General features: G+C 33.5%; 1 protein-coding gene across 1 annotated transcript; it reads left to right on the top strand.

Moving 5' to 3' along the window:
* The first annotated feature begins 5489 nt into the window (after positions 1-5489).
* Positions 5490-6227, top strand: LOC106470836. The gene has a single exon (XM_013931407.1). It carries the CDS (start codon positions 5490-5492, stop codon positions 6225-6227), a length of 738 nt encoding a protein of 245 aa, XP_013786861.1.
* The last annotated feature ends 7788 nt before the right edge of the window (positions 6228-14015 follow it).

The raw sequence follows: 14015 nt of genomic DNA, 5'->3' as shown, positions 1-14015 counted from the left end.
GGCCGCAAATGTTTTGCGGGTCTCTACTAGTATGCTATACATATTTTTCATTATGAGGACCATTTTGCATTGCTAGCTTAGTATGTGGATTTAGGACTAAACTCAATATCCTAAACTGACTGAACCTTGTGAGACATCACTGGGATTATGGCCGAAGATAGTGACAACAGTTAGGGTCCCAAATCCATGAATCAATCCATTCTAACCATTATGAGTGTTTGTTGTATAACATTACATATACCAGTATAATAAGTTAGTTATATTACTTATTGGGTTAATTTTAGTTTTGTGTTTTTAAATAACTTGCTTTGATCATGCGTTATCGATAATAGGATTCACAGATAGTAGTTTTAACTATGTATTTAATAGCTGTAAACAAAATCAAAAATTTATTAATGCAAATAAACTCCGACCTTTATCTCCAGAATATAATTTTATTCCTCAATATTTCGCTGTTACAGCTTCGTCAGGAGTAAACAATCACCTACAAGTTCTCGAATCAGTTTCGAAAAAGATTATACCAAAAGCACACCCTATTATACAAAACAGGTGTGTATATGTGTTTTGATGAACAAATGCTCAAAACAACTTATACAGACTAGAATAACAACTCGCACATGTTTGTCCAATCATACGCTACCTTCTTTGTTACTACTCGGGCATTTACTCATTAACTACTCCATACATATAGACAATAACATCAATATAGAGTAGTGTGCAAACATTTTGGCCAAGACTGTGTATTAAAACCCAAGTTAAAAATTATTATTATATGCTATTAAAAGAATGAAAAAGATAAAAAAGTTAAAGTAAGTTTCTGTCTTATTATTCTAAGACTCAATATATTAAGCACACTGCTGCCTGGTCATTATAACAATAAAACACTTTTGGATTTATTATGTAGAAGGACGACTGTAGCAATTTGTCGCCAGTTAATTAAATGAGACAAACAACCTCAGGTGAAGAACATGGAATCCTTTTATTAACAAGATGGCGTTGGTGGAGGCGAAAATAATTACTTAAACAAACGATTGTAGTCGAATTAAAATGTTGTATTCTAAAAAAGAAATAAAACTAGATTTAATTAATAGTTTAACTTAGAGTTAAACAAGAAACACATAATTGGCAGTATTTTTATACTTATAAGAGAAAAACAAAATTACTTACAAAGCTAGTTCCAACTTTAAAAGTGTCAAAATAATTTGACAATTCACATTCCCTCAATGCTTTTGATGAATCGCAGAAGGAACTTTTGGAGTAATTTTCTATCTCGTGTAATAATCGTAAAATAGCCTCAGTATGGGACGACATTAGTCAGAATAGAGCTCATGAGATAGTACATATTGTTCTTGACTGGATCCTGTAGTCAAGAATAAGACCTAAGGCTAATTCAAAACTAGACTTAGAAATAACTTATCATGCTCCATACTAGAATTATAAGACAATTTTAAAATGTTGTTACTAAATTAAATACGGAAACTATAAGAGAGTAAGATATGTAATACCTGTTTACCACAATCCTTTTCCATATATTTTAGACCTGTTTTCAAGCTGACTTCATTTTAAATTTAAATGTTTCAATTAGAATGTAACCCATCTATTTTCAGTGAAATATATCTTTGGTTAGACTGGACACTGATGTTGTGGAACAGCACGAAATTCACAATATGGAATACACTCTACCATTATGTATACACGAGGCTTACAAGCATGCCAAATGACCTTCACTAACGCACAAACAGTTAACTAAAGCGACACATAATCTATAGACATGTTTGTTTGTTTGCACCCTAACTCCTCCGAGCCTATTGGCCCAATCTCAACAAAATGTGCATGCAAACATTATGAACTATGGGGAATGTCCTGAGGGGGTCAGAATTGAACTTAACACTATTTGTACTGGGGTAATTTTTTAACGGCTGTTGGTTAGTTACTCCCAGCCTATTGAGTCAATCTCAAACAATATTGACAGGTTGACGATGTGGACAATGTTGAATATTCTAAATAGATTTAAATGGATTTAACCCTATTTTGACCAGGAACTAATTTGCTTGCTTGGGAAGAACATAGTTAGAGCACTGTTTGTCCTTTGGGTTGATTACTGAACAGAATTGTAACAATATAACACTGACATAGGATTTTCCACTACTGAAAACCTCTACTTTGGTTTTCCAATCATCAAAATCGGCTTAGAAATAAGAAGTTTTTGATAAATTTCCTTTCAAAATTGATCTTTTTGCGATTTTATCATGAACTTGTTCTTTTGACAAGTAACACTGTCAGCTTTTATTTTGATTAATGGAATGTAAAAGGTGAGAAATTTTTTAAGTAATTGAATTTGACGTACAAAAATTACTGTTTTATTTATATGTTTAGTTTGGATTAATTACACTTTCAAAAATGCTCCAAAAGGTAAGATCAAAGAGTCTTTCAAGCACAGATAGAGATGCAGAAAGAAGACAAAATGATACAGAGTATGAAAGTCAATTCAGATTAGAAGCAGTAGACAGAGACATAATGATAGGCTTCAACAGGAAACAGAGGAAGAGAGAGAAGCAGACTTGATTATGGGAGAAGAAGAATTGCTGGAAAAAGAGCACAAGAAAATGAAAATGAAAGAGCTACTAGATTGCAAGACAAGACAGAAAGAGAATCCTTTAAAATGTTTGAACAGAATAAAAACATACATTAATTTCAAATGGCAGGTTTCAGTTATGATCCAACAGAAAATTATGAGTCCATTCAACTTTATAATATTGGTAGTATGACTGAGGAGTGTGAACATTGTTATACAAGAAAATGGAAAAATGAAGCTTTATCAATCTGTTGTTCAGGAGGAAAAGTTTATCAGAATCTCCCGAGCCACCCAAGACTTTGCTCAAAGGAAACATTGAAGACTCTAAGCATTTCCTTAAAAACATTAAAAAGTATAACAGCTGCTTTCAGATTACTTCTTTTGGCACTCCTAATGTTATTAGAGAACAAGGTTATATTCTACCTTTAAAGTTCAAGGTCAAGTTTATCACAACATTGATGCACTACAGTCTCTATCAAATGAACCACCTTAATTTATACAGATTTATTTCGTGAAAAATAGAATAGAACAAGCAAATCAAAGAGAGCAAAAATAATCCTGGAATAAAGCTAAATATAGTTAGTTCTTGATCTTCAAGATACCTGGCATCTCCATAACTCTTGTGTTCAAAATTTCAAATCAGCTATAAAAAAATTAACTTCTGAAGAGTACAAGGTAGTTATCCATGCTGATAAAACTCCACAAAGGTCGTTTCAATGCCCCATTTGCTGATGAGATGATTATTCTCCTGGTTGGTCAATAATTTGGGAAAGATATATTGTTCTAGAACAGAGAAACAATATATTGAAGAGAGTAGCTGAAACCAACAGAGCCTATGACATTTGATTTTTTGGAAAGGTGAAAATGCATACAACCTCTCTACTTCTCAAAGAAATCCAACATCAGGTCAACTAATTCCAAACAAGAAAGTGTCTGCAATGGATTTTTATTCCTTTAGATTTATGCACAGACAGAATGAGTTCAATACAATTTTGTTTGCAAAAGAACTCTTTTTTTTTTTCAATTTGCGGTTGACATGTATGGCAAAATTGAAAGTAAAGGGCTCTTATTCAGAAACAACCAGAAGAAACAGAAACTGAAAGCTGAGGAGGTACATTAATTTCAAGGATGCAGTGAGGAATGATGAAGATGCCAGTGATGCTGGTCAAATGGTCATCTTGTTTTCAAGTTTAACAGGAGGACCAAGATACATGCATGAACGTACACAAGATGCAATGTGCTATGTAAGAAAGTATGGTAGGCCAGACCACTTCATAACATTCACATGTAAGCCAAAATGGATAGAAATCGAAAGAGAATTGATGCAAAGTCAAAAGTCTCAAGACCTTTACGATCTAATTACAAGTGTATTTCGAGTGAAAGTAATGATACGCATGAAATTATTAGCAAAGAAATACATTTTTGGTAAAACTCAATGTCATATGTACACGATTGAATGGCAAAAGCGAGGCCTATCACATGCCCACATTCTCTGTGGCTCCAAAATAAGCTAAGATCAAACCAAATTGATGATATTATATGTGCTAAACTACCAAACCCTACACTGGACCTTGTTCTTTTTGAGATTGTTAAAAAAGCACACGATACATGGACCATGTGGTCAGTTCAGTAGAAACTCATCATGATGAAAGACGGGAAATATTTAAAAAATTTCAAGGAGATTTCATACAAGAAACAAAATCTGATCTAGATGAATATCCTCTATATAGGGGAAGAAAGTAAGACGATGTTGGATTTAATACACTGATGAAGTAGGCGTTGATAACAGCTGGATTGTGCCTCACAATCCATATTTATCCAGAATTTTCAATGCCCACACCATTGTTGAAGCATGCAACTAAATCAAAAGCATTAAGTATGTCTGTAAATATGTGAACAAAGGTTATGACATGGCAGTATTTGATATCAAAAGAGAAAAAAGTGAGAGAGATGAGGTTTCCTCCTTTCAGATGGGTAGATACATTAGCACTAAGGAGGCTGTTTGGAGAATTTTTGAAATTTCCATTTCATGAGCCCCATCCACCAGTTATCCATTTACAAGTACATATAGAAAATGGGCAATGGAAAATGGAAATGAGTCTTTTACAGTGAGGAAAATCTTCACCAAAGACTTCAGCAGCCACCAAAAAAAACTCTTACTGCTTTTTTGAAGTGTGCGAAAACTTTACTTTATCTTCAAGTACCCAATTATTACACTTGGAATAATCAACATAGAAAAATGGAAAAGATGCATTCAAGATCTAGTCATTGATGGATTTCCAAGTATAATATACAGTGGAGCTATCGGAAAAGTTCACAATATACAATTTTGAATACTTCTGCTTAAGAATGCTCTTACTTATAGTTCATTGTCCCATCTTTTTTGAAGATTTAAGAACAGTGAATGGTGAAATCTGTGATAGTTTCAGAGATGCACGTAACATTAGAGGTTTGTTAGAAAAGTATGCCCATTGGAATAGAGCTTTGGAGGAGGCAGCAGCAACACATTCATCAAATCAATTCAGAGATTTGTTTGCAATCATGCTACAAACATGTGCAGTGTCCAATCCATTACAGTTGTAGGAAAATCACAAAGAAAGTTTTGCTGAAGATATATTGTTCCAGAGACTCTCTGGAACTAAATCTGCATTATGATAAAAACATCTTTAATGAAGCACTTATCCTGATTGAAGATAAGATCGTGTCTCTTAGTGGGAAATGTTGAAAAAATTTTGATCTTCCATCTTCTGAAAGAACTGTAGTTACTTCTATCGTCAAAGAATACTTGAGATATGTTTTCTACAACAAAAATGACTTACTAACTTACATTGCTCAGAATGAATCTAAACTTACAGAGAACCAGTAAATTGTTTATAGAAACATTCTTGAAAAGACAAGCCTCATGAAAGGTGAAATGGTATTTTTATATGTACCAGGTAGTAGTGGAAAAACATTTCTGATCAATTTGATCTTGGCTAAAATGAGATCAAAAGCAAGTATTGCTCTTACTGTTGCTTCATCAAGCATTGCAGCTACATTATTGGAAGGAGGAAGAACAGCCCATTCAGCATTCAAACTGCCACAGAGTGTCAATCATGCAGATAAAGCAGTTTGTAGCATAAAAAGAGGTACTGACACAGTAAAAGTTTTGCAAGAATGCAACGTGATTATATGGGACGAATGCACCATGTCACACAAACATGCTTTTGAAGGTCTGAACAAAACTCTCCAGAATATCAGGCTAAATTATTACATATTTGGTAGTGTTACAATGGTACTCTCAGTCGTTCCAAGAGGTACCAGAGCTGATGAAGTCAATGCAAGTGTTAAGATTTCTTTCTTATGGAATAATGTCCATAAAATCTACTTGAAAAGAAATATGAGAGTTCATCTCACAGGAAATTCAGAACCTGGAGAACTTGCAAAACTCCTTCTCAAAATAGGTGCTGGCAAAATTCCTATAGAACCACACAGTAGCAATATTGTCATACCAAGTATGTGTGGAAAATTGTTTTCAAATGTGGATGAATTAGCAGAAGTCGTATTTCCCAGCCTTGGTGAAAATTACAGAAATAGCTCTTGGTTAAGTAAAAGGGCCATACTTGTACCAAGAAATGATGTAGTCAATGAAATTATCTGCAAACTACTTTAGGAAATACCAGGAGAAGAAAAAATCTACAAATCAGTGGATACAGTACTAGATCCAAATGAAGTTGTGAATTATCCTACAGAATTCTTTAGAACCTATAGGAATGGCCAGTCATATATTGAAGTTGAAAATTGGTGCACCAATAATGTTACTAAGAAATCTTGAGTCTCCAAAGATTTGCAATGGTACACGCTTGGTTATAAAGACATTAATGCATCATGTAATTGAGGCCACTATTTCCAATAGTAAGTTCCAAAATCAAGATTTGTTCATACCCAGGATTTCAATAATACCAAGCAATTTTTCATTTGAATTTATAAAGCTCAAGTTTCCAGTGAGAATTTCCTTTGCAATGTCAATTAACAAAGCTCAAGGTCAAAGTATGAAAATTGCTGGATCGTTTCTCAAACAATTATACTTTTTTCATGGTCAATTTTATGTAGGGTGTTCAAGGGTTTATTTGTTGGTTGATGGAAAGCAAACTGCAAATGTTGTTTATGAAGAAGCTTTGTTATAATATTAAAAATTATGAGATAAAGTTTATGTTCAAGTTATTACTTTGAATTATGTGATTGCTGTTAAACTTACATTGTTTTAATTAAGTTTAAACATTCCCCGTCAGTTGATGGGTACTTCAGATAGTTAACAATATAAAAAATCCTTTAAACACATAAATTACTATTAACGGTATTTTGGCATCAATTCATTAAGGAAGTACATGATCACAGTGATACTGCACGATATTTTGGGATCAATTCATTAAAGAAGTACATGATCATAGTGACACTGTAAGGTATTTTGGGATCAATTCATTAAAGAAGTACATGATCATAGTGACACTGTACGGTATTTTTGGATCAGTTCATAAAAGAAATACATGAGCATAGTAACACTGTACGGTATTTTGGGATCAGTTCATAAAAGAAGTGCATGAGCATAGTAACACTGTACGGTGTTTTGGGATCAATTCATAAAAGAAGTACATGAGTATGGTGAATTTGTATAATATTTCAGAATCAATTTATGAAAGAAATACATGAGCATAGGGACACTGTGAACGATTTTGGAATCTTTTCATAAAAAAGGTATAAGAGCATAGCATAGTATTTTGGAATCAGATATATATTTATACAGTAATATAAATTTTCTCCTGAAACTTAGAAAAGTTTTAATCACTAATCACGAAAAACAATATTATAAAAACAAGGAAAAAAGTAAATATGCTAATCGGTTTACAATGAAACTCAAACACACAATACACAACATAACTTATAATGAATTAAAGCTTTAATAATGAAAGTCAGTAACATAACAAAGTAAAAATTATCTATAAATTTCTTCATACATACATAGCATTTAATCATATAACTTTGTTAATAATAAAAGCTAGATAGACATGAATAACAAAAAGTAATATATCTACAAAGGTTGAGTACATAGTATTAAAACAATTTTGGAACCTCAAACGTCATTACAATCCATGTCACTACGTATAATCATGCTGATACCCATGCATCTTGACAACAACTCTGTAGCATAGTTCTCATTGTAAAAGGCCCCATCTTAAGGTTGTCTCGTGAAAGGCACACCATTGTTCCCTGCAAGTATTCCACGATCCATCTAGTGTACAAGTATCATAGTTTCCAAGTACCTTTTTTAACAGTCTAATCAACCAGAATTCCATAGGCACTGCATCTGGCAACTCGCCTGGTATGTTGTATGGAATAGTTTAGATACCCATATCATTCTCTAGCTGTTTGAGGTATGCTACAATTGAAGTGGAATGGCTGGGAACCTTATCTTCGTAAACCTATACCATGTTGGCACCGTTTGCAGATGGAAATCCTTCTTAGTTATGTTGTGAGGTTTTCCTTGGGGCACATGTATGCCTTTTGCCACTGACCTTTGAGTTTGTGGATGTTCACACATTATAAGATGCTGCACTTTGTTTACCCCTTTTGGGATATGACTTTCTGTAGGTCTTTTTCTGGATAGTCCTGCTTCCCCAAAGTTGATACATTTTCATTATGTTCCAATGCCACTATGTACAATGGATATCACCCTCTTAAAAGCTCTAAATTCCTGATCTGGACGCATTTTTATGATTTGAATGTGAGAATATTTTGCATTAGAAAGGGCTGTTGTATACCCTCCCCAAAAGTAACAAATGTCAGTAGCATCATACTGCCTAAGAAATGACAAAAATGTCAAAATGTAGTTTTGATACATGCTGTTCCACCGCGACTTTATATTGGCTGTGGTTGTCACATGACTTGTTGATTTGCATATTAAAATCGTTTTAATATATAATATACTTAACCCTCAATAACCCATGTTGCCAGTAAACAGTAAAAATGTCTTGTGAAATAAACAAATAGGATTCTTCCAATATCTTTACACATTCATCTGTTTATGTGAAATTAATATGCATTAACGTGCTTTAACGTGTTCACCCATTTGAAGTCCATACATAATTTCCCATACCTTCTCTTTTTTCCCACAATCAATCATGGCATTGAATAGGCATTCTTTGGCATCTCAGTGCTGGCTATATTCTTGGTGCTTCAAAGAAGCTTTTGTGGTGGCTGCTTCATAGAATACACATCTCCAGTAGATATATGATGCTGGGTGATATTTGTTCTTCCCAGCCAACCATCTGATCCAATAAACACGTCGTTGAATTTCATCAGTAATGTTTTGAGCTTTCTTTGCTGATATAAATTCATATTGTCTGTACCTCAGATGTACTGGCAACTTCTTTTTCACATAAAAATAATTTTGCCAATAACTTAGCAACAAGGTTGCCATAGTTAGTTGGTGTGCAGGCATACTACGTCTTTCCTACCCATTAGTTAATGTAAATATTTTCAAAATTTCGCTGCAAATTGTATATAAAGTCTTAATATAGAATGTCAGTTCTTCTCGTCCTGACTACCCATAGAACTAGACCATTGAATTAGAGTATCACGTGTACTTTCTTATGAACAGATTGCTTTAACGTCGAACAAACTTTATAGAAACACGATAAATACATTTTGGGAATTTAAAAACCTGCAAATAGGGATCGTAAAAAAGTAAGCAAACAAGACTGAATATACTGTAGACATTATTTACTCAACCTACAAATCTCTCTTTTAGCTCCATGATGTTACCTAGAATTACGTTTGGTGAAGTCAAAATAGGGATTTGTAGTTTGAGTAAATAATGTCTACAATATCTCCAGCCTTGTTTCCTTACTCTTTTCATGATCTTCATTTGCAGGTTTTAAATTCCCAATTCTTTATGTATCTTGTTTGCTGGCTTTTTGTAAAGGAGTACTTGATATGGTAGCTAATTTTACTATACATTGTAATGATAACTAAACATAGCTAATAGTCAGCTGATACGATTCATGATTATTTACTGTAGCTGTTGGCTATTTGATCTCAATAGCTAGAGATGTAAAATGTTAAGCTACAGTTGGAGATTGTCATGGAGATTTGTTTGAGAATATAGTGAGCATTTATAGTTTCTGTGTAACTAAATTAGCTCTATATAATATATAGCATAGGCAAATATATACCTAGACTAAGACACAACTGTCACTAAGCGTGAAAAAAATTGCCAGTAGAAAAGCAGCCATTTCAAATAAAACATATACATCTAAAAGACCGCTTTAAATAAACCTTCGAGTCTTTTAAAGTAATTATTTTACAAATGTATGTAATAAAATATATTATGTGTATTGACTTTTTTATTCCTTCACACATAATATAGGGATTGGCTCCCTCAAGACAAAGATTGTATAGTATGCAAAGCATTGAGTATCTACATGTTACAGTCATCACATGTTCATTTATTATTGGCTGGTAATTCTTGTTTCACCCTATACTTAAGCTTTTTAAAGGAACAACAGATATTTGTAAGAAAGCTAAAATCATTTACACTAGAATTATGATGTTTTTTAGCTTATGTAAAATATAGAAAAATCAAATCAACTATTCAATACCCTACGACCTTTATAGTACCTTATGTAGTATTCTACAGAAGGTTTGGGTGCTGTTTTTGTCGTAGGCTGGCAAGAGAACAAGAATAACAATAATAAGAATTACAATCGGGCCGTTTTGAGCGGATTTTTTTCTTTGTAAGTCTAACATGTGTGCTTTTTGTGCATTTTTATATGTGTACAGTCTTAGCAGTCAATAGTAAAAGTTTTAAAGTTTTGTTGGAACTAAGTCTTTACCGTTTAAGGCGCTTTTTACCCGAACGTTCTATTAAGGTTTTATGTATTTCTTCGCGATCCCTATTATGAACCACTATCCTTGTTCATTATAGATAGATTTATTTTCCATTGGCATATAAAGTGACGCTCCAAGAACATATCATTCCTTATGATGAAGTGAGAGACCGTCATTACATGGGTAGCGTCTGCATCTTGAAAAGAAAGGAATTGCTGTTATTAGTATATAATGCTTTTTTTTTTCGGTTTCGGACAAGATTATTCAAGAGGCAAATACGGACTTAGATACCTTTCCAGTAAAGGCGCCACCCGATAAATTTATCTTTAAACACTGATTGTTATTTGATTGAAATAAAGAGTGTTTCAATAGATTGGCCATTGTGTCCTGTCATGTTCTTTTGTATGAATTCTGTCGAGTTCGGATGATTTATATTTTCGCTCAGTAAAACATTTTTTACGATTCTATCCAATTACTCGCAGGGAATTCAATGAACGTGAGGATACTAAAGTCATAAAGCAGAACTACAATATAGCTTTCTTTTATATAATAGTTATAATAGTTTTGTGAAGTATGTGAAACTGTAACATCACTGTTTACATGCGTTCATGCAATCCACTGTTCTTGTGCTTATTTTAACCAAATATTTTATAGTTTCACCAGATTTGCAGCATAGCCGGAGCACAGGTTATACTAACAAGTATTTTATGCACGATGCCTAAACTTTAAATGTCATTGGTTGAGTCAAGATCTGTCATAACAATTATCACATGCTTAGTGATGGCACCACTGGTTGGTGTAAACAGTTAAGTTTTTGTGGCACGTTAAATTCTGCCCAGGTTGTCGTTCTATTTTAATGTCCATAGAGCCATAGATATGATTCAGTGCTGTTACTATGGCCTCTCAGCTGCAGAGTTTGTTAGGTTCCAAATATTCCAAGACACTAAGTTCCAAACCATTCATAGTAAACAGCAGAAGTTGTGTTGCTTGTTCATATAAGTAATTATAAATGGACCTTTGGTGAAACTACTCGAATAGTCAGTTTAAGTATTTCCTCATTGAACCTCCAAGGACTGGAGATGAGATCTTTTTGAACTTCCTGTCGAATATAGCAAGGGCTACCGTCCATCATTAGCTTCAGTTCTCATAATCGGCTTTGGAGTCAGCCTAAGTACAGGCAGTGTTTTTGTTTCTCTATCAACCAAGATCCCTTCCAAAACTTTTAAGTCTTGTACACGTTTTTACATTTGTTATTGTTAAATATGTGAAATGAGGCATATTAATTTTGTAAACTTCTATGGATTTTTAAACATATTTTGGTTACCCATTTATACTTCAGTGTAGGAGGAAAAAGATTGCAGGTAATTCTTAATGTTCGTCCCTGATCACCCGTAAAGGGAGGGGTAATTAATGACACTTGATATTTTTTCAAACATCCTGATGTTCCCATGAGATCCAGTTGGGCTATATTATTGAACTACAGTTAGAACACCAATACCTCTACTATATTTATCTTCAACCTATAGCTTGAGACTTGAGAGCTATGGATGTATCGCCATTTAATACAAATATTCCCTTAATCGCTATGTTTTACTATACTTTAAGGTAAGATTAAAGTAGAAACATGTGATTGACAGTACTACAACTGAAACGAATCTTTAAAAAGTGCTAACACCGCTTTCACAATTCACATACTTTCTATAGCTTGTGTGATCACAACGAAAATCCATGAGCTTAGAGGTATTTTCCACTTCATGAGGCAATCATAAGATAACCTCACAAAGAGGAGGTAATGTTGGCTTGCGGTTCAACTACACCATGAGGTAGTATACACACACCTTGACTGACTTATTCCATAATTTTACATTTCACTATTGGTTAAGAAGATATTTATCAGGTTCTGAACTAGAGTTCTGAGAACAATTTACGACTCTTTTACATTAAACACAATATAAGAGAAGTGAGATGTGTAATACTACAACATCGTTTCTTTCTGACATATACTTAAAACGTTTAGAGATTGTAAGGAGAGTATACGATATCATGCTAAATAAAACTAACTTCATCATAAATGATTGCAAAAGTACCTTGCTTTTTCAAGTTCGAAACATTACCAAAACAAAATTCAAACCAGAAACACACATGAGAACTGGGTTTGAAACAAAAGGAACTTTGCTAAGCTAAACCGATAACAAAGTCATTAACTATTAAAATCATATTTGTCAGTAACTGGTTATCTTCACAAGATTCTTGTAAGATAAATGAACTACGATGAAAGAATTTTAGTACCAATTACATTTTCCACGCGAACTGACACAAGAAAAATAAACAAATGTTGGTAAAGAACTATTAAATATTCATAAGGAAAGTTTGAAAGGACTAATTACACATCTCTCGGCAATTTATTATAATATATGCTGTTGCTTTTCAGAATTACAATGTGAGAGCTTATGGGAACATTTGTTTTGATACAGTCATTGACGAGTTTTGTTGCACGGTCTAGTGACAACCGATGATCTAGCAGTTAGTTTGATTGCAATTATCACAACGACTGACGCTGTAAGTGAAGTTCAGAAACACTGCATATGTAAACAGTCTTTTAAGTTACGTAACAAAGGTAGTATCATGACGCGAAAGAAAATTCTAAGGTTTAATTACATCGGAAATAAAAACAAATGTATGCGTGTGTAAAATTGTACAAAAAATTCGAGATTTCTATTCTGTGAACTTCGAATTTTTGTTTTATGTTAATGAATATTTATAAATTGCCTTCTCTTCAGTTTATCAGATGGTGAAGGTGAAACATAACTTACTCTGATCGGAAGTTATTATTTAGTAATCTAGTTAGGCCTAGCATAGCTTGGTGGTTAGGATATTCGACTCGAAATATGCGGGTCGCGGGTTCGAATCCCGTCACCGAACATGCTTGCCCTTTCTGCTATGATGGCTTTGTCACATGACAGTCAATCCCACTATTCGTAAGTTAAAGAGTTGCTCAACAGTTGGTGGTGGGTGGTGATGACTAGCTGCCTTCCATCTAGTCTGTCACTTCAAAATTAGGAAGAGCTAGCGCAGATAGCCCTCGAGTAGCTTTTCGCGAAATTCAAAAACACACAAACTAACGTAGTCTTGTCCTGTGAACTCTGTTGTTGCATGGCCCGCTCCAGGATCAAAAGGATTAGCTTGTTGTTGTCACAACTGTTCTGTTTTAGGAATAAACCAGTACAAAATTTTTAGTTTTGATCTAAGTACACAGCTTACGCTGATCGGAAGTTATTGTTATTTAGCAGCAGTGCACTAGTTGACAGTAGAAAAAAATATTAGAAGCTAAGATGCATATTTTTTATAATAAACGTATCGATGCGATATATCGATAAACCTTTTTTAACAGAAACAATGATTTTAAAATTCTAGAAATTATAAATTTGTGATAGCGTCTTTTATTTTCAAATAATACTCTTATATTCCTGTAAATACATATTTTTACACAAATACTCATTCACAGTTAGACTGCTGAAATGAAAAAACGTAGAATGAAAAATAAAAACCGATATATACATTTGTTTTACAGCTT

The sequence above is a fragment of the Limulus polyphemus genome, unplaced genomic scaffold, assembly GCF_000517525.1.
Source record: "Limulus polyphemus unplaced genomic scaffold, Limulus_polyphemus-2.1.2 Scaffold4243, whole genome shotgun sequence".
In the NCBI taxonomy this organism is placed as follows: domain Eukaryota; kingdom Metazoa; phylum Arthropoda; class Merostomata; order Xiphosura; family Limulidae; genus Limulus; species Limulus polyphemus.
Note: the sequence above shows the minus strand (reverse complement) of the source record. Positions and strands in the feature narration are given on the sequence as shown.